The sequence below is a fragment of the Esox lucius genome, chromosome 22 (genome assembly GCF_011004845.1).
Source record: "Esox lucius isolate fEsoLuc1 chromosome 22, fEsoLuc1.pri, whole genome shotgun sequence".
Taxonomy (NCBI): Eukaryota; Metazoa; Chordata; class Actinopteri; order Esociformes; family Esocidae; genus Esox; species Esox lucius.
In genome coordinates, this window is record NC_047590.1 from 14,798,271 (window position 1) to 14,819,319 (window position 21,049).

Sequence of the window (21,049 nt, forward strand, 5' to 3'; positions counted from 1 at the left end):
GTTAAAACATGGTGAACTTTAATGAAATCCTCTAGGTTTGCTGAAGCCACAAATCAGTGATCCAGCTTGGTAACGTCATTCATTGCTCGCGTCTCAGACCTCCCCAATTTGTTTTGAAGTTGTCTCTCTGTCTCTCCCACTGAAGTCATTCAGGATGAACTTTATGTTCGCCCATCAAGCAGTCTTTTTGATTGGTGCAACCCCGAGATCCGGCTGGTTGTTGGGTGTCAGGTTGCATTAAGATCAGAAACACTAAAACAAACCCAGCCTTGATTGCTTTGGAGACATCTTTCGTCCAAAACGGCCTATATTTCTTTCTTTTCCCCCTGTCTCCAGCTCTCATACTCTATCCGTCCAATAAAGCAGGGTAGCTTAGCCTCTGATAAGGGTCACCACACACTTCAGCACAGGGCTCAAGGAAGAGATTATCTGCCTTTGGTTTTGAGTTGTCCGCTCTCACAGTTGCACTGACCTTGATATAATACAGATGTGTCAACATGCTACTCATTGTTACTCAGGTGACGCTAATTTTAACAGGTTTTCTGTTTTTCACGTGATTCCGTGTCGTCCTGTCCTCTTGCGACGCCGTGACTTCGGCCAAGTCATCGTTGAAGATGAGAATTGGTTCTCTGCTGACTTATCTTGTTGCTTATCGGTGAAATAACCAATACGCAGGTATATCTACAGAAGCTGGTTAGGTCTGAGGCCTCTTGCAAAGTCAAGAGGTTATGTCACACGTCTTCTGCAAGAGCAGGGCCTGAGCCGGCAAATATTTGGCGTCAGTTCCCACACCTACCGAATGTTGACACGGTTGTTTCGCCTCCTCCCAGCATTGAATCCCTGGATGTCACAGTTCTCTTACCCCGGGGTGAAGGACTTTTCCCAGCTGGCCCTTGACCTGACCAGAAACCAGCTAATTGTGGGAGCCAGGTAACACACACACACACACAAACGGACATGTTTAAATTCTGACTTTTGCCTGTTTTCTTCTGATATGAAATGTGACGCCATGTTGGGTCTTCTGCCTGTAGAAATCACCTCTTCAGACTGAGCCTTAGCAATGCTTCTCTCCTACAGGTAAGCAGAACCAATCCCCCACTATGATTGCATACTACATGAATTAGGACGTACATTGAAATCATAGGCAAAGACGGTGTGGTTGGTTAAGGGTCATTTCTACCAGTTTGGTCAACTTTGAACAGCCAGCTACATTCAAGTGACAAATGTAGTAACAGTGCTGACGTAACAGGTTTGACCATTTGTCATACATCAGCGATGAATCCATGCGTGACGAATTGTGTGTGAGGAGGGACAGTTATGGGTAATGGGGATTGACCAGTAATGTTTGACCTGCTCAGCTTTCCACTACAAAATCAACAGAAAATAGAAAAAACGTAACGCTACATAACTGGCTATTATGCTATCGTTTGACTATTAGATGTTCAACATTTCGTAAATCCATATTATGTTTTACCCTTTTAAACTGGTTTCACCTTATAATAACTACTCCATAAATACTGAAATATAAGATCCGGTCAGAGCCCCAGAAAGAAATAACATTTTAGAATGATGGCGTCTTCTCCATGCGGTCTATATTAAAGGACTCTATTTCAAATTCCATACTGGTCCACAATATAAGACCCTGAAATGGTGGATCCATGATAAGACACACCGGAGCAGCTGTTGGCCATTCGCAGGACTAGGCTGTTCTTTTGCTTGCCATAATCAAGCCTTCAGGTCTCAGGCCAAGTTAATCATGACAGGAGCGTGACCTCCTTTACATAGGCCTCTGTGGAGGTAAGAGGCTGTGCAGGAGGCCTGTTCGTAGTAGAGATGGTGTTCTCACTGGGCTCCGGCCAGGAATGTCAACATCGTGGCGGATTACTATAGAGCTGATTGGTGTCTGCCAGTAGTAACACGACACAGCAACGAGATCTCGCCAGTTGAACTCGGCCCTGACGCACACATTCGAAGGGCTTTGCTGGCGCGGGATTCGTGTGTGTACGTCGCTAAAGCAAACGGAGAACACCGAAGATGTGCAATAGAAGAGAGTAATAGAATCAGGATGAAGCCATTTGAAGTGTTGTTAATTAGGTGTGGTTGACAAGGGAAAGGGATGCATAGTGTTATGATGTCATTGTGCCTCCCCCTCACCCCTTCTCTCTCTCCCCCTCCTTACCTCTCTATCCCCATTTCCCCTCTTACTCTTCTCTCCCTCTCTTTTTTTCTCTCTCTTTCTTTCTCTCCCCGTTGAGTCCACTCGTTCCCCTGGTTCCCTTCTCGTCGTTTCTTAATGGCTGTTCAAATAGCTGTGGATCAATTTTATGTCAGTCATGAACTTTCCGTCAAATCTGTCCTCGGGGGCCTCATCATTGCTTTTCTTGGGATGATACCCATCCAGCAGACCCCAGAAAATCAATTTGAATTAGCTGTTTTGATACGGCCATTGTGCCGTAGATTAGAACACGCAAACGCCCTTCTATCTGAGGATCTGTCCGTTGTTCTGTCTTCACCCCCGTCCATCAACCCCCCCCCCTCCCCCCCGATGACCCGTCTGTCCATCGCTGTCTGTAGTTCCGTCCGTTGTTTGCGCCCATTGGCCGTTGTTTCTAATGTCCTATGGTTCTCTCCAATACAGGGGCTCCATGTTGAATGGAGCATCAAGCCCTGCTTAGGAATCATACTCAAATTAAATCCATGGATATGAGAGACCATGAATTCACAGAGGATTAAATATAACATACTGTTTTACAATTTCAGTATACCATTATCAATATACCATTATGTCAGACGTGCCTTTCATAGGTGAAGGGTATTGATGAAAAGGTCATAAAAGACTGGGCATGTCTGCACGATTCGTCCACGTACCTAAGCAAGGGCTCTTGTCCTCCAGCAGTAATGCCACTGAAAGTCCCAATGAGACTCTGATGTCATTCATCAGCTAGGCTCAATGGATGGACAGGGAGCGGGCTGGGGGGGTGGGACATGTGGCTGGTCGACCTATCGGAACGAGCGTACCGTGAAAGACGCGTCTGAGAACCAACTTCTTAAATGGACCAGTGCACCAGAGGCCACAATGCCATTATGTAAACACGGGGGAAGGTTTTCAGTTTGGCTGTTCATTCACTCTTTGTCCCCAGCGTTAAGAATTATTGGGTGCTCGGTTGCCAGGGGCGACCCAGGGAAAGACTTGCTGGGAGTGACTTTAGGAGTGAGCTTCCACAAGGCTATTTTAAGTAGAACTGTAAAAACCTGGAACGTGCTGTTAAGTTGTATACTGCGGCTGACTGAATTAAATTGCAATTTTGAGATCTTGAGACGTGGAATGTTATTTATGATCTGGAATTACGGCGTAAACAAACCTTGATTTGCAGTTTCAAACTTGAATCACAAAAAAAGTCTGCCTCTCTATTGAAATTGCTGATTCGGCTTTGCACTGACTCAGCGCTCTTCGCTGTAATTAAATTCTATAAAAAGCGATGACACTCCAGTCGCACACTAGTATTCTTATGCTGGATTACTCTCATCACTCTGCTGCAATGTAGAAAGTTGTGGGGAGAATTATATGCAGAATAACAGTTGGGGAACCACAGGCGGATGTTGTTTTCTGCTTACTGGGGGGTGCGTGTTGTATTTGGGTCGCCCTGATTGCGTAGACAAAGTTTTGTACTGGTGTGATAGAGCTCGGGGGCATCAATGTAGAGTCATTTGTTAATGGGAGCAAAGAGAAGGTCACAGCATCTCTCCCCGAAACACTCACATGGGCAGTTCATTTCATTATGCAAATGACCCCCGCAACATGTTTTGTCTTCATCACTTTTTCCTGTTCAAGCCCTGTGCCTCATTTCATTTGTGTCTATCACCTGGCATAAGCTTTGCAAACAACCATTCATCATATAAACCGGACCTGCCGTATCCTCTATGAATTAACACTCATCTCAGTGATTTCACTAAATGTGAACCTTATTAATGTCTTAGCACACACATACGTCTTTCCTTTTGGCACGGGAGTTTATGTGGCCTTTTCTCGTCCCTAGGCAGTAGAATGGGGGCCAGACGATGACACCAGACGATCTTGTCAAAGCAAAGGAAAGACTGAGGCAAGTCCGCTGTCTTGTTGTGGCTGTACAAATAAGTCAGAACAGCTGCTGGAACCCAGTCCTGTAACCTTTGACCTCCTGTGTTCCCATCAGGATGAGTGTCAGAACTACATCCGGGTCCTGCTCATCACCGGTCGGCGGATCTTCACCTGCGGAACCAACGCATTTACCCCCGTCTGCACGACCCGACAGGTGGGAGGGAGAGTGGAGTGGTGGGGGCAAACATGAGGGGGAGAGGGGGAGTTCTGGGGTGGGGTGTGGGGGGGGATAACGTAAGAGTGAGAGGGGGAGTGGAGGGGTGGGGTCTAACATGAGAGTGTGAAGGGATAAGGGAGGAGAAGTAGAGGAGGAATGAAGAAGCGAAAAAAGCAGACCTCACTCTTTTTCCAGACATGCACCATGGCAGCATGACACCTGCTCACCAATCACATACGTAGCAGGCAGACTGATCTAAAAATCGTCTCTTAAATAACTGCTTGTTATGATTTGTATTTCAGTCAGGCTGCTGTCGGTGATAAATGACTACGCAGGACTGATACTCTCGGCACAGCCGTGTTTAGCGGTGTGTTGCCGTGAATACCACAAAGTATTCTGACACCTCTCTACACATTTTGTTGAATTAAACGCAATTCATTATTGATTGCATTGGGGTTTTTTGCCATTAGTCTCCACACCATAATGACAAGGTGAAAACACAATTGTACATTCAGCCTCGTTGCCATGACACTAAATTGAGCTCAAATGTATCCAGTGTTCTTTGATTATTCTTGGGACATCTCTAGAACTTGATTGGAGTCCACCAGGCAAATTCAAATAATTGGGCATGATTCAGAAAGGTTCATACCTGTCTATAAAAAGGCCCCACACTTCCCAGTGCATGTCAGAGTATAAAGCAGGCTATTAAGTCGAAGGAACTCTTTGTAGATTTCAGAGATTTGTCTAAAGTGTTAAGGAAAAGATCTGGGGATGGTAATCAAAACTACTAAAGCATTGAAAGTTCCCAGAAGCACAGTGGGCTCCATCATTGTGAATATTTCCAAAGACACTGTATATAAAAAATATACTTTATATGACAGCAAATGTAAAAAAATACAGATCTAAGCAATATTTATTTGTGTGTGTGTGTGTGTGTGTGTGTGTGAGAGAGAGAGAGAGAGAAAGAGAGAGACAGGTGACAAATTAAAGGAAAACCCAACATGAAGTGTTTCCGTAATGTGTTGGGCAACCACCAGCCACTAGAACTGCCTCAATGTACCTTGGCAGAGATTCTACGAGTCCCTGGAACTCTGGAGGGATGGAACACCATTCTTCCAAAAGATGTTCCCTCATTTGGTCTTTTCGTGGTGGAGTTGATAAAGCATGCTCACCAACTTGCAGACACCGTATACCTCCAATCACTGTGTTTATGCTAGTTAGCACTAGCATTGCAAACTCCCCCTAACTTCCATCGCACTGGACACAAAACGATACACATGGTACCCGCGGGTGACTCTGACCTTTAACACCCTCTTCAATCCTCCCTTCCAGATCGGGAACCTCAGCAGGGTGTTGGACACGGTGAACGGGGTGGCGAGGTGCCCTTACGACCCGCGTCACAACTCCACTGCCATGGTGACGGAGAAGGGGGAGCTGTACGCCGCCACCGTCATTGACTTCTCGGGTCGCGACCCTGTGATTTATCGTAGCCTTGGCAACATGCCTCCGCTCCGCACCGCCCAGTACAACTCCAAGTGGCTCAATGGTAAACACTCTAAAATTGGAATTTAAATGGAAGCCTGATTTTACTTCTGCAGGCTGTTTTTGAATATTGCCCCTAACCAGGGTTTACTGGGCTATTGCCTCCTAACTATCTGCACAGTACAGCTGAGATAAAAGAAACAAAACAAAACCCCCTTGTGTTCAGTTTCTTCAGGACACTGCAAACCCAGGAGGAGCCTTGTTGCTATTTTTAAGTTTTTAACCACACAATTAGATCTGTAAAAAGATGTTTTGTCATACTCATGGTTCATAGTCACAAATATTACAGAAATGCACAATTTTAATCAGTGGGACCAACAATGTGAGATTTACTTGGAGTGAATACATGGCACCTAGGTTTACTTTGTAATTTAACCATTTCGAAATTGATCCACACCTACTTACTTGCTCGGCTTTCCAACTACTGATCAAGTTTTCAGTGCCGGTCCTGTAGAATCCATAATCGGTGCTTGTTTCATGAGTTTGGATCATTTTCCACGGCGGCAACGTATTAGAACTGTCAGATGGGCTGGAGGGGCAACTAATGGAAAGGAATTACAGAGGATAAGTGTTAATGATGGTGGGATTTTGAAAGAAACAGAACGCTACCCATCATTGCACATAACGGCTGACGTTTCTGCTGCTGCTTTACCTGGTTGGAGACGGAATATCACATCTCATGTCTAACGCCACACTTCCCCGCTGTCATCTCTCCCCATCTCTCTCCTCAACACCCCCCCCCCCCCTGTTTTTATTCCAGACCCCCATTTTGTCTCAGTTTACGAGGTGGGACTCTTCACGTATTTCTTCCTGAGGGAGAACGCGGTCGAACACGACTGCGGTCGGACCGTGTTCTCCCGGGTGGCCCGGGTCTGCAAGAACGACGTGGGCGGCCGCTTCCTGCTGGAGGACACGTGGACCACGTTTATGAAGGCGCGCTTGAACTGCTCGCGCTCAGGAGAGATCCCGTTCTATTACAACGAGCTGCAGAGCACCTTCTATCTGCCCGAGCAGGACCTGATCTACGGGATATTCACCACCAATGTGTGAGTGACACACGCGCGCAGGCACACCACATCTCATCCACAAACACCAGACAATTTGCACGAATACATACTCACACACACCTAAACTCCCGCTAAACATCTGCAAGTAGAACTTCTATGGCCCCTGAGTGGGTGCAGTGTTTTAAAGACAATGGCTCTTATTCATGAAAACTTCTCAGAAAAGATCTGATTTGAACATTGGGTGAGGCTTACGATCATCTCTAAGTTTGATCCGATTGATAAATCAGATAAAGTCATGGATTCAAAAATGCGCTGCACCGGTCCTTGTTTACATATGACACACCCGTAATGTATGCAGGTGTGGCGATCAGCAACCTATGAATTGACAGATTTCAACAATTGTAGACTGAAACAGCTAATTAACCATTGGTCATTCTCCATGACAAAATCTGCGCTGTTACGGAACACTTTCGCGTGTCAGCCCAAAGCCAAATTCCTTTAAAAGAGCAAGCTCTGCCATCATTAGGGTAACTGCTCGACCCAGAACCACTGGTTTATTTATCCTCTCACTCGTCAATTTAAGACCTGTTAGCTGATCAAGATGCCAGCCACCGAAATTATAACGACCATTTATGATGGCAAAGTATGTAGGTACAGCCTGAGTGACTCAGAAAAAGCATGTTTGTCTAGCGCATTACATACACAAAGGCATTTCAAACCTTACAAACGCATGAACAACAGAAGAGAGAACACAGAATAAAGTGAAATAAATAATACAGTTATAGCCTACGGTAGTGATACAATATTTAATATTGTGATATGTTTGAATACTGAGTCTGTTACAATTGTTGTTTTTCATGATCATGATGGTCTCATTGCAAATCAAGAGTGATCATATTTTTTCACGTTGGTTTACGCGGTCTCCAACCAGACGTGGGTTTGATCGTAAAGGATACAACAAAAATAATATTGATGAGTACCAGCTCTGTCGGTGAAATGATTGTATGATTATTTTAAGATCAAATTTGATCGTCCGCACATTTCATGAATGAGGGACACTGACTCAGAGAAAAGCTGGGTCACTCCAGCCAAGTGCTTGAATCTTGGTCGCCTCATACCAACAGTGCCCAGTGGTCCAGCAAATGGCTCAATTTGGCTCAATTTGGCCCAGGGCTACCCGGGGTGGAGGGGTGGAATTTCAGACAGGGCTTGTCTTGTTGCGCTCTAGTGACTCCTTGTGGTGGGCTGGGCACTGGCGGGCTGACACGTGGTTGTTGTCCAGGGAATGCATTAAAACCCCACCTGTGTATGCTGTCTTATACTTCCTGGTTGAGAAAGCAGTGTGATAAGATGCAGAACAGCTTGGCAGGATGTGCTTCGGAAGACATGCTTCAATCTTTGACTCTTCCACACCTGCTCTGGTTATGCAAGGAGCCAAGGACATCATTGGGAATTGGGTTATGAAATGAGGAGAAAATCTACCAAATAAATAAATGGCAATCAAAAATCATTTAGAATGGCCCAGAGTGGGTTTCAGTAGATACATTACATCATCTTCCATCACCAGACAGTATTAACTGCGTGCGCACACACACACACACACACACACACAAGACATACACACAAAAGACACACAGGCAAACACACCAATCTCCTTAGTCGCTTTTGTTCTCTTCACTTTATTTACACATTGGCTTAACAGTGTCCCGTTGAGCCTGACCAGTTTACGAAGGCTAAGAAACATATTAGAAAGGGAATACAACCTGGTGAGGCAATTCTCCCTCGTAATTTCAAGCTGTCTGGCCAAACGGGGCCCTTGGCCGTTCAACAAAGCAGAACAGCGTCTGGGAGAGATGCTTGAGTCCACGGGGAGATTGAGGCCCGTAGGACAACCAGCCAAGAATGTTTCCGTGGGAACATCAAAACACCTCAGCCGTTTTCCGACTGGAAAGGAAATTGATTGTGGCAAACCGTTTCCGTTTGTCAGAGCCGTTTTGATATAGTTTGCGTTGTCTTGTTGTGTTTATTTGGGCTGTCCCGTCTCACAACTAGGGGACAGTGTCACTGGGGTTACAGGTCAGGTTGTGAGTCAGGTGTACAAGGTCACGGGTAAACTGGTAGTAGACATGCATGGTGGGATGGAGAGAGTCACATGATGTTACCACTACTGTATGAAAAAAAAATGGTGCACTCATCACAGTAATTCATCAGCATTTATCGTGGCATTTAGCATGTAATTTAATGTGTAATTTTATCCATTAAATGGGAACATCACCCAACGGTATATCTAGGACTAGACATGATCTCATTAGTGCATCAAAAAACACTTTTCCACCACGTGTGCATCAACTGGCACACATTGCAATAGCCTCCACAGGTTTAGTCATCTGTGTATAGTCTCCTGTCCAGAGGTTCCCCCACTTTCAGTCAGTTGTTCCCTTTGCTTCCCCCTGTGCCGCCACAACTCTAATGCAGGGATCTCTACAGGGCTCAATAGATCGATTTCATTTGACATTTTAGTCATTTAGATGACGTCCTTATACAGAGCGACTTACAGTAGCGAGGGAATCGAACCCGCAGCCTCTGGCATTGCAAACGGCACGCTCAACCAGCTGGGCTACACTTGATCTCCAGTGATCTTCACACTAAATCTCTGTTCCCTCCATCAACCTCTTATTCTGGCGTTGTTAAGCACTTTCCTTACCTATACCAATGGTCCTATTGAAAGGCCGAGGGCATCCGTTCTGGCTTATCTCGCTGCCACAAGCGCTCTTCAGTCTGTTTGGCTCAATCAGGGCTAAAAGGATAGAAAACCGCTGTATTGAGCGAGACACAGTACCTCAGTTGATCAGACAAACGTCAGGTTGCGAGGTATTGTGGTGATGGGGATCGCAGAGATCCCCCCGGGGAACACCCAGTAGAAACGCTCTCAGGTTGTCAGAGGGTGGATGTGGTAAAGAAGTGGTGTCTCAACCGTGCCCGGATCTGTTTCGCCAGGTTTTATCGTAGAATCTTTTAAAACGGGCTTGGATTTAACCCTGGCCATCAGACTGGCAGTCTCCTAGGTATCCTGTCAAAGCTATTGAGACATATTTGATTAAATGGGGAGACCCGTTCTATAGAGCATATTTTATATTCTGCCTTTTATCGGTTGTCGTTTTTTCGGCAGTCTTTCTCTACTCATTGTACAATAAATGCCTAGAATTTGCATTTGAATCTAATGGCTATAAGGATTTCATGTATAAAGGGTTCAAGGGAGTAATCATTGTTCTGGCCCTGTAGAAGGAGGAAAAGACAACCAGGCCTGTGCAAACACAGGAAGATAATGAAATATCATTATCCTGTCATTATGCAATTATCATCCAATTATTCTACCGTATATTCAAACCGATAATGACTTATGTTTAATAGATAAATGACTCTAATTGTAGACTCAATTATGCTCTGTTTTTAACTAAGAATGGAAGTAGGTCTTACAGTTCTTTATGAACAGTGTATTCCTGTATCTGACAGAACTCTATTCTTTCTGGTTTGATAGATTGACTGCTGCGGACCAATTGGTATATAAGTCCCAGTTCTTCATCTCATGACTAAGTGACTGGCAAAAGCTGTCAGTTGCTCATGGAAAAGCTGCCGGTCGTGGTTTTTCGTGAGCACAGGGTGGCTTTTTCGAGAGCTTTTTAACGGATTTTCCTACAGCTTCTGCTCAAAGGATCCCTCTCACCCCCACAGAAACAGTATCTCCGCGTCTGCCGTGTGTGCGTTCAACCTGAGCTCCATTATCCAGGCCTTCAACGGGCCCTTCCGCTACCAGGAGAACCCCCGTACCAGCTGGCTTTCCACCCCTAACCCCATTCCCAACTTCCAGGTATGGGACTACTTAAACATTTGGAGCCTTTTTTTTGTTGTTGTTTTTTTACATAATCACTAACCAAGCCAGGGGTAGGCAACCCTGTTCTCGGAAAGTGGCAGGGTGTGCTGTATTTTGACTGGCCTGGAAGACCGCACGTGATCGGCTCGCTCTTTCGGTCACTTCAGTGGCTTAACGAAACATCTGCTAATAATGTAGTTAGAATGTTAAGGCCGTGTTGGGCTGTTCAGTTGAGCTGGAACCTCCACGTCCTCACAGTGTGGCACCCTGGAGGAGCGGGGCCCAGGGGAGAACCAGACGGAGCGCAGCCTGCAGGACGCCCAGCGCCTCTTCCTCATGTCAGACGTGGTGCAGCCCGTCTCCACTGATCCCCTCCTGGCCCAGGACAACATCCGCTTCTCCAAGCTGGTGGTGGACATCGTGCAGGGCCGCGACACCCTCTACCATGTCATGTACATCGGCACGGGTGAGTCAGCAGGGGGAGGAAGAGGTGCAGAGGGTGGGGGTGGATGGGGGGGGGAAATATGAAAGATTAGGAAAACAGCCGGTCCATGTACACCTTGGGCAATAACCGGAAATTAATTTCACTGGTTCTAGCGGACTAACCATTGGCTTGGTCTGTGTGAGGTCGCTTTATCTGTGAATTTATATGTATATTTGGCGCTTCTTGTATGAGTAGAACATTAAAAGGCCTCTGAAAAAAATTGTCTAATCAAAAAAGGTCTAATTTCTTCTGTTTGTCCGTTTAGAATACGGCACAATCCTGAAAGCCCTCTCCACGACCAATAAGAGCATGCGGGGGTGTTATTTGGAGGAGATGAGGCTCCTCCCCGAGGATGAGACTGAGCCAATCAGGAGCCTGCAAATCCTCCACAGCGATAGGTCGCTGTTTGTGGGGCTGAAAGACAGGGTTTTGAAGATTCCACTTGAAAGATGCTCCGGCTACAAAACAGAGCGGTAAGGAAACCATTTCCAGACAAGCACATCAAAACCTCACTGTGATTCCGTCAACATGAATGTCTCCATGTTAGTAGGTTTCAGAGTATAAAACAAAAAACAGACTTTCCTACTTGTGAAGCATGAGGAAGTCTATGGTAGAACAGCTAAATAGTGGTGGCAATGTGCTTTAAATAGTAGCACCCAAAGTCTGGCTGGGCAGAGCTCCATTGGTGCTCATTAGATATGTCTGGTAGTTGCTAAACTGCAGGAGGACGTCTGGGCCAAACCTAAATGAAACCCCATCCGGGACGCAAAGCGATTTGGAGCACACCTCTGGGAAAACAGAATTTCCATGCATTAAAACTGTTTAGAACATAACATAGAGCATGAGTACTGGTGGAGATCCTGTCTTCACCATCCAGAGTAGAGCAGGGATCCCGCTGCATCGGGAGACGACTGCCATGCAAAGTGTTTTCATTCAAAGTTGCAGGATGCATCACACAGTGCTGTCCAGGGGTATTTTTGTTACTGGCCCCATACTCTTACCGTTAGGCTACCTAACCCCGATTTAAAAATAACACACCTGCCTTATAATGAAGTAACTGCATAATGTGATTCTTCAAATGGACTTTCCAGTAAAAACCTTGGGTCCCAGTGGGACCATTTTAAGATGTTTTGGCTAATACCCATTCTCCAGAATGCCAGGCAGGGGAGACGACAACAAGATTTAACACGTAACACTTTAACATGTGACCTAATAGAAAGATGCCAGAACTTCCTGCACTCCAGTGTAGCAGGATGTGATTCATCCAGCAGGTTATTATGTGCAGAAATTGTGGATTTGGCTGTAATGACTACTACAACTTCACATTATATCCACCTCAGCCAATGACGTGACTCAGCCAATGATGTGAGCCAATGATAGCAGTGTGATTTGACTGCTATGTGATTTCAGAAGCTCCGCCCTTCCGAAGCTTAAATAGTAGGCCGACCTGAACCAATCGTATGCGTTGACCCCTCAGAATGTATAATATATATAGTGTGTAACAGAGATGCAGAAGAACACCTTACTAACATAAATAAGCCAGGACACTTCTGCCAGTCAGTTGTACATGAATAATTCCACACCTGTCGTGTCATTTGACCCATGTGTATTCAAAATCAGTCAAATAGTTCGAAACCCTTGCAAAATTTCCCACTTCAAAGTAAAAATAAATCCCAAAATAAATTATTCTCTATTCTAATTTTGGTTAGAGGCAATGATTCTCATTCGCCGTGTAATTGATCTCACTTGTGGTGAGTTACAGGTGCCTGCAGGATAAAAACTGGTAATTCAAGCAGTTTTGAAAAGGGTAAAAAAAAAAAAAAAGAGAGATCATTTTGCCCTATTCCACTCCGTTGTAGTGCAAGGGGGCCAGTATAATTGGCTGCAGCTGTAGGTGACCAATCCAGCTTTCTCTAATTAAACCTGACCTCTGCTAGATCACTGCTAACACCTTGTGAGCTTCCCCTGTTTCTCAGCACTAGTGGGGGGTTGGAGCCACTGGGTGGGGCTGAGAGTCTGGGACGGCCAGCGCTGCAGTGCCAGCTGAGATTTTGTGTGCAATCCATCACGTTCACCTGTCAGATGGCAGGAGGGGGGTGGCGTGTAGAGAGGGTTGTGCCAGGGTTTTTGGGGTTGTTTGGGGAAAAATAGTGAACTGACCTCATCTGAATGGAAACGGATGCATCACATTGCATCACATGGCCACAGTTGAAGTGGTAGTAGGGATTGAATGTTTCCTAGTCCTGCTTTCCAGACATATTTCTGTCGTACATGTTCATGTATACTGTGTGACATCATATTGAGATGGGGAAAAGAATTGTATCGTGTTTCTTAGTGTCTTGCGTGGTGCCACAGCGGCCAGTAAACGCAACCTCCATGTCAGAAACGCCTAGGTGACCTGCTGTCTTCCAAACGAATAAAAGAACCCAGTCTTTCCCCGGCTTACGTTGTCTTTCATTACACCCGCACAGCATGTGGAGACATTACGGCTCTCGCAGACATGAGTTACGAGCTGCAGGCTGTTTGTTTCATAGTTCACAGAGAAACTGCATCCTTCCCACCCCCTGGCGATCGATAATAACAGTAATACACATGGCAAACGTCGATGCTGTCGGCTCGACTTGCAGCCACACAGGGAAACGCTGTGTGACGTGCATAATGGATGAGTAAGAGCCCTGTCTCGGTGTGGCAAGCAGCTCACTTAGTGTGGTAGCCTAATAATATAATCTATTATAGTACTCAGCTGAGGGGGTATAGTTAGCATAAGAACCTTCTTCATATCTCAAAGAGCTCCACTGATGTCTTTCCTATAGCGTTCCTTGCGAGGAGAGCAGGATGGGAAAGTGAGTGAAGGAAGCGGGGAGGCGAGGCTGGGGTGGAGGGAGATGTAGTCTGAGATTTCTGGCCACTGGTTGGAAAAGGGGCGCAGTGGAGGCCAAAAGGGTCCCTGAAAATTGGGCCCGTGTCATCAAAATCACTTACTTCCAGACTTTCGTGGCTAACTGAGGTAGGATTGTTTCCTGTCAGAAACCACACGTGCATTCCCCCCGTCGCTCGTTGGACGACCATGGTCTACTGCCGCCTGTAGGTGTCGGCCTGTCAGCAGAGTGCTTTAGCGCGGTGGATGTCACCCACTCCTCTGGCTACGTGCTGAGCTGATATTAGTGCAGATTATCAGGAACTGATCTCTGAGGTCTTTATAGTAGGGGAGGGTGTTGTTGGTCATGCTCTCTATGCAGAATACAAATAAGTCCTGTGTTGTCTGGTTCTTGTGAATTTATTTTCCACTTCTTATTTTCGTAATGGGTTTTATCTTGAATGGCATCACATTCTACAAGTGTTGACCAGGGGAGCAGGGGGGGAGTAAAGACAAAGCGCTCCAAAAAACCTTAACTACACTCTCCTGGTTATTCTCCATTCACAATTCAAGAAGGATAATATTGCATGTTTTTGTTTAAGGATAAATTGTCATTTCATGGAGGATTTTTTTTTTAAGAGAGACGAGTTGGGAACAAATCCTCTTTGGGGTTGCCAGTCTCGCGTGCGCTCTTCTGTAAGGCTACAGCTCAACGCTACCGTCAGTATTTCATGCCGGCATTGGGGAGTAGTGTCATCGCTGAAATTGCTAGTCTGAAGTGGAGAAAGGAATAAGAGAGGATTTTAGCCTAGGATGGTGTGGTCTAAGCTGCAGTCTCTGGTGGACGTCCCCCAGCAGCATGTGGTTAAAATCCAGCATATTGCTGTTTTTGCAAGCCTTACCTCTGTCAATATAGCATATCATGGCAGAGATTCTGGGACAAGAGGGATTGTAATGTGATATTAATAGAGCAGCTACTGTGTTACTTTATACTATCTATTTCTCCTGATACATCGCTCTCTTTGGCCCAGACCCGTCTCTCTCTTTGGCCCAGACCCGACTCTCTCACTGACCCTTCTTGCTCCCTTGTTACATTTCTATTCCTCCCTGCTTTTCTCTCGTCTCTCCATCCCTCTCCGGAGTAGGACCTTGCCTGGTAGTCAGTGGGCTGCCGTGTGATAAATTGTTCCAGAGTTGGAGCACTCGGCGGGAGGCAGGGTTTTGACTGACAGCTTGGGGGTTTGGGGGGTACGTCTCTCTGACCCAGCCCCCCCCCACCCCCACCCCCACACACACACACACACACACACACACACCATTGGTCAACGATGTTACTGCGGAAAGACAGGCTCTTGGAACCTGGAGAAAAGAGCCTTTCACTGGGCTGAAAGCCCAAACTAACGCACGCCTGTTTTGATTTGGGTCTCACAGGGAAACGTGTCTACTCCCAAGCCCATCAAATTTCTCTCATACAGTACATGCACACACACACATTCACTCACACACACACACAGGCATTTGGTTCTCCTAAGCCTTCTAAGATCGCTGGATCAACAGGACCAGTTTTTTTCCAACTCCGATAAACAAACAGGAAGAGAATGACCCCTTTTACTGTAAAGGGGGCTGCTCTAACCTGTGCATGTCAAAACACGTCATCAAACCGCATTCCTAAGCTTCACAGCAAAGGGGTTCCCCACACAGAGTCTGACAGCTTCATTTTATTGAGTTTTGAGTTAACTGCTTAAATTAGCTTGCTATTGAAACTGTCTAATGGGAGAGTTGTTTGCACTAGCTTTAAACTGACAAGTTTTGTTGCTATAAAAAGTGTGTGGGCGACTGCTGTTTGCGTTAGCTTTAAGCTAATGCGGGGTTATGTTTGTTCGTTTTTTTTAATTTAAGCTAACATGTTGTGTTACAGGACAAGTAGTCAGCCAGTGAGTTTTTTTTCACTGCTGACATACACTTACTGCTTTCTTTGGGCCCTTGGGGTCCTTTAGCCACTGCCTGGATGCCAGAGACCCCTACTGCGGTTGGGACCGTAAGCAGAAGCGCTGCACGACAATAGAGGACAGCTCCAACATGAGCCAGTGGAGTCAGAATATCACTGAGTGTCCGGTAAATAGTAACACACACACACACACACAAAACCATGTGCGCACACACACAACCACACACACACCTACACAATCCTACACACAATCAATCACCGAACTACACTCACACACGAGAGACACACACGTCCACACCTCTGTCTGACCGGTTCGTCGTCACACGAGCCGTCACTTTGACCCCCTTTCTGATCGGCCCGCTGCGACTCTGACCTCGACTCTGACCTCCCACTCCGATCACAGGTACGGAACCTGACCCAGGACGGCGGCTTCAGCCCCTGGGCACCATGGCAACCGTGTAACCACGACGACGGCGAGGGCGCCGGCACCAGCTGTGTGTGTCGCTCGCGGTCCTGCAACAGTCCTATCCCGCAATGTGGTGGATCCAACTGCAACGGCCCCGTCATCCAGGTGGCCAACTGTTCCAGGTGGAGTGACGTCACTGTTTTAAAGACCTGTCATCCAGGTGGCCAACTGTTCCAGGTGGAGTGACGTCACTGTTTTAAAGACCTGTCATCCAGGTGGCCAACTGTTCCAGGTGGAGTGACGTCACTGTTTTAAAGACCTGTCATCCAGGTGGCCAACTGTTCCAGGTGGAGTGACGTCACTGTTTTAAAGACCTGTCATCCAGGTGGCCAACTGTTCCAGGTGGAGTGACGTCACTGTTTTAAAAGACCTGTCATCCAGGTGGCCAACTGTTCCAGGTGGAGTGACGTCACTGTTTTAAAGACCTGTCATCCAGGTGGCCAACTGTTCCAGGTGGAGTGACGTCACTGTTTTAAAGACCTGTCATCCAGGTGGCCAACTGTTCCAGGTGGAGTGACGTCACTGTTTTAAAGACCTGTTATCCAGGTGGCCAACTGTTCCAGGTGGAGTGACGTCACTGTTTTAAAGACCTGTCATCCAGGTGGCCAACTGTTCCAGGTGGAGTGACGTCACTGTTTTAAAGACCTGTTATCCACCGCCGGTTGCTGAGCTCCCAGAAGTGGAATTAGCATTTATGTCACTTTGTTTGACCGTTGCACCCAAGGTCCAAATGAATCCCAACAACTCACCCCCCACCACCCAATTGTCGTGACGGAGAAATTAGGTAACCAGAGATTGCTTTCAGGTGTTGGAAGGCATTGGTTTTTGTTTTTTTTAAATTCACATTAGTCATTTAAACCCCTTATTCCCCTGTTTTGATTAGAAGGTGAATTAGAACTTTGAACAAGACAGTGGTGCTTCAGAATCAAATCACAATTCATATAAAGTGCACTTCACAATTTCCCTTCAGTTCCCCAGCAATGCCGTTCAGTGGTGATACAAATGTAAAGGGGGTTCATTTTACCTTGCATCTGCCAGACAGTGTTGTCGTATTCTCAGAGAGAACTCAAGGACACCCTTCTCCCCGTCTAGTAATAGAGGTTTCCCTTATTAGAGAAAAGTAATTGGATTTATCTAGAGACTTGAAAACAAAATGACTGCCACCTCCAGTATAGCACGTTCCAACCAATTGAATTACAAGGAAAGCTCCATCAGCCTGAAGCACTCAAACAAATTGGGGAATGTTTGTATGCGTTAGCTCAGTCAGCATGATGACAGACTTTCAGTAATGCTGGTTCTATTCTTGACGGTCTATTCTCCTGCATTCAGGGTTTATGGTGGACATTTTTTATTGTGCAAAAAATTTGATTTTTAGACACATTCTGTCTTAGTGATTAAAGTTGTTCTCAAAGAGGGGCACGGACAGTATGTATGAACAGCAGGTGTTATGCCGCTTTCTTTCCCAGATGTTCTGAGTCTCTCTCTCTCTCCATGTGTCTCTCTCTCTGTCTCTGTGTCTGTCTCTCTCTCTCTCTCTCTCTCTCTCTGTTTGTCTAACTCTGTATGTCTGTTTCTCTCTGTCTGTGTCTCTCTGTGTCGGTTTCTCTGTGTGTGTATCTAACTTATGTACAGTGGATATAAAGTCTACACACCCTTGTTAAAATGCCAGGTTTTTGTGATGTAAAACAATGAGACAAAGATAAATCATATGTGATTTAATGTGACCTATAATGTGAACAGTTCAATTGAAAAACAAACTGAGATCTTCGATGGGGAAAACACTGCACATCACCCAAAGAACACCATACCCACAGTGAAGCATGGTTGTGGCAGCATCATACTTTGGGGCTATTTTTCTTCAGCTGGAACCGGGGCCTTAGTCAGGGTGGAGGGAATTATGAACAGTTACCAGGCAATTTTGGCACAAAACCTTCAGGCGTCCGTTAGAAAGCTGAAGATGAAGAGGAAGTTCACCTTTCAGCACGACAACGACCCAAAGCACACATCCATATCCACAAAAGCATGGCTTCACCAGAAGAAGATGAATGTTATGGAATGGCCCAGCCATAGCTAAGACCTGAATCCAATTGAATATCTGTGGGGTGATCTGAAGAGGGTTGTGCACAGGAGATGTCCTTGCAATCTGACAGATTTGGAGCACTTTTGCTAAGAACAGTGGCCAAATATTGCCATTGTTCTTAGCCATTGTCAAGATGTGCCATGCTAATAGACTCTTACCCCAAAAGACTGATTGCTGTAATAAAATCAAAAGGTGCTTCAACAAACCATTAGTTTAAGGGTGTGCACACTTATGCAACCAGGTAATTGTGAGTTTTTTATTTTAAATTTTGCCCCCTCAAAGATTTCAGTTCGTAATAGGTCACATTAAAGGTGGAAAAAGTTCTGAAATGATTTATCTTTGTCTCTTTCTTTTACATCACAAGAACCTGGCATTTTAACAGGGATGTGTAGACTTTTTATATCCACTGTACGTCTGTGTCTCTCTGTGTCGGTTTCTCTCTGTGTGTATCTAACTCTGTATGTCTGTGTCTCTCTGTGTCGGTCTCTCTCTGTGTGTATCTAACTCTGTATCTCTCTCCGTGTCTCTCCCATCTAGGAATGGAGGCTGGACTCCGTGGTCGTCCTGGGGTCAGTGCAGCACCAGCTGTGGCATCGGCTTCGAAGTGCGCCAGCGCACCTGCAACAACCCCTCACCGCGGCATGGGGGACGCGTATGTGTAGGACAGGGCAGGGAGGAGAGGTGAGACTGGGGGAGGAATGTGGGACACACTCTGCTAGTCTCCCATTCTAACAGTAACAGAGGGCTATATTCATTCTATAACAGCACTAGGGAAAACCAAAACATTTTAATTTCATTTTAATCTGGTAGAATTATATTCTGACAAATGTAGTTGAAATGTGAGGTCTTATTCATTTTACAGATCTTTTAAGGTATTTCTTTTAATAGAATTTATTTTTAACAATATCATTTAAAACATATTTTTGGTATGTTTTGAAGCATAAACCTTAGTATGTTACATAGCACAGCATTCAATGGTCCTTTAAATTGGTTCACATTATTGTAGAAAGGTGGTTAATCTATTTTAACAGTGACACACCAATCGTAATGTGTGTTTGGGGTGTGTGTAGGCTGTGCAATGACAAGAGCCCATGCCCGCTGCCTGTAGTCTGGACCTCTTGGGGTTCCTGGGCTAAGTGCAGTGCCGAGTGTGGAGGAGGGGTCCACTCCAGAGTCAGGACCTGTGAGAATGGGAACACCTGCCCGGGTTGTGCTCTGGTAAGTCATACACACATCCTCATATTGTAAATCTTTCTATTGAAGCAATTACAATCTCCCATCCCTCTTCTCCCCTGACTTCAACCTACAACCACTTCTCTTGTAGGAATACAAGGCCTGTAACTTGGAGGCTTGTCCCGAGGTCCGCCGCAACACCCCCTGGACCCCTTGGATGCCGGTGAATGTGACCCAGGATGGGGCCCGCCAGGAGCAGAGGACCCGCTACACCTGCAGAGCCCTGCTCCCAGACCCACACCAACTGCAGCTGGGAAAGAAGAAGGTGGAGACCCGTATCTGTCCCAACGACGGCACTGCCACCTGTGAGACCGATCGTAAGTCTGTCACACACAACTTTCTTCTCCCGTTCTGAAGAACTAGTTCCTGGCACACAGGAAAGCGGCTTGACATCTTGTATTATGCAGGGCCTCTGGTTTTTAAAGTTACCTGCTGGGGAGACCCATGTTGTGCTTCCTCGGGTGGGGCTGCCTGGTCGGTCGTATCCAGTAACAGACTCCTTGGGATTGGGTAAGCCATCCCAAGGAGTAATTTAAATAACTTCACCTACTTTACCAAGCAGAGCTCCAGAACATCAAAGGTATATCAACAGGCCACTAAACTAACCTGAGACAAGGCTGAAAAAGCCAGTATTCACTAACTACCCTGAGACAAGGCTGAATATAACCCCCAGTGTTTACTAACTAACTTCCCTTAGACAAAGAAAAATATAGTCCAGTGTTCACTAACTAAATACATTCAGACCAGGCTGAATAGTAGCCGTAGTGTTATTTCCCACCACACAGGTCTGAGGGGTTAATGGTGTCCTCAACTGTTGGTTAATCTTTTCAGCCTCATAATGGCTTCCTTGACATTGCTTTGGTTCTAATGTTGACAGGCACCAATAGGAAACACCAAATGTAGACGCAAACGCAAAGCCTAGAATCAACAATGGACTGCTCTTTATGCCAAAACATGTATGACTAACCAAATACATCGGTCAACATAATTTTCACCTTACCATTGGTGCCATTTATAAGTGGTGAAACCAATATTGACCCTCAATTAAAACCAAAAAATCTCAAGTTTAACGTGATGGTAATTGTTTGTTCTCACGTTCAGACTTTTGGAGCACAGAGCCAAAAGAAAATATACTAATTGTCCCAATACAGAGGGAACTGTATATAGTATACAGTATATCATTCACATACTATTTACTGTATATATACAATACTTTGACAGGGGAGTTGTCTGAACTCAAGTGGATACATCAGGCCTAACCCTAAC

General features: G+C 45.8%; 1 protein-coding gene across 6 annotated transcripts in view; it reads left to right on the top strand.

Annotated features, from left to right (window-relative positions):
* The window catches only part of sema5bb (sema domain, seven thrombospondin repeats (type 1 and type 1-like), transmembrane domain (TM) and short cytoplasmic domain, (semaphorin) 5Bb), a 53,315-nt gene that overhangs the window by 25,479 nt on the left and 6,787 nt on the right, over positions 1 to 21,049 (top strand). For 5 of the 6 annotated variants that reach the window (XM_020042492.2, XM_020042490.2, XM_013139825.3 and 2 more), the window contains 14 exons: positions 831 to 930; positions 1,032 to 1,077; positions 4,038 to 4,100; positions 4,194 to 4,292; positions 5,628 to 5,841; positions 6,598 to 6,883; positions 10,577 to 10,712; positions 10,974 to 11,181; positions 11,465 to 11,672; positions 16,054 to 16,171; positions 16,408 to 16,592; positions 19,088 to 19,231; positions 19,621 to 19,768; positions 19,875 to 20,100. In XM_020042492.2, the coding sequence (XP_019898051.2) occupies positions 831 to 930; positions 1,032 to 1,077; positions 4,038 to 4,100; positions 4,194 to 4,292; positions 5,628 to 5,841; positions 6,598 to 6,883; positions 10,577 to 10,712; positions 10,974 to 11,181; positions 11,465 to 11,672; positions 16,054 to 16,171; positions 16,408 to 16,592; positions 19,088 to 19,231; positions 19,621 to 19,768; positions 19,875 to 20,100 (2,181 nt within the window). The remainder of the gene's footprint in view (positions 1 to 830; positions 931 to 1,031; positions 1,078 to 4,037; positions 4,101 to 4,193; positions 4,293 to 5,627; positions 5,842 to 6,597; positions 6,884 to 10,576; positions 10,713 to 10,973; positions 11,182 to 11,464; positions 11,673 to 16,053; positions 16,172 to 16,407; positions 16,593 to 19,087; positions 19,232 to 19,620; positions 19,769 to 19,874; positions 20,101 to 21,049) is intronic. The other variant, XM_020042491.2, reaches the window with a different exon arrangement.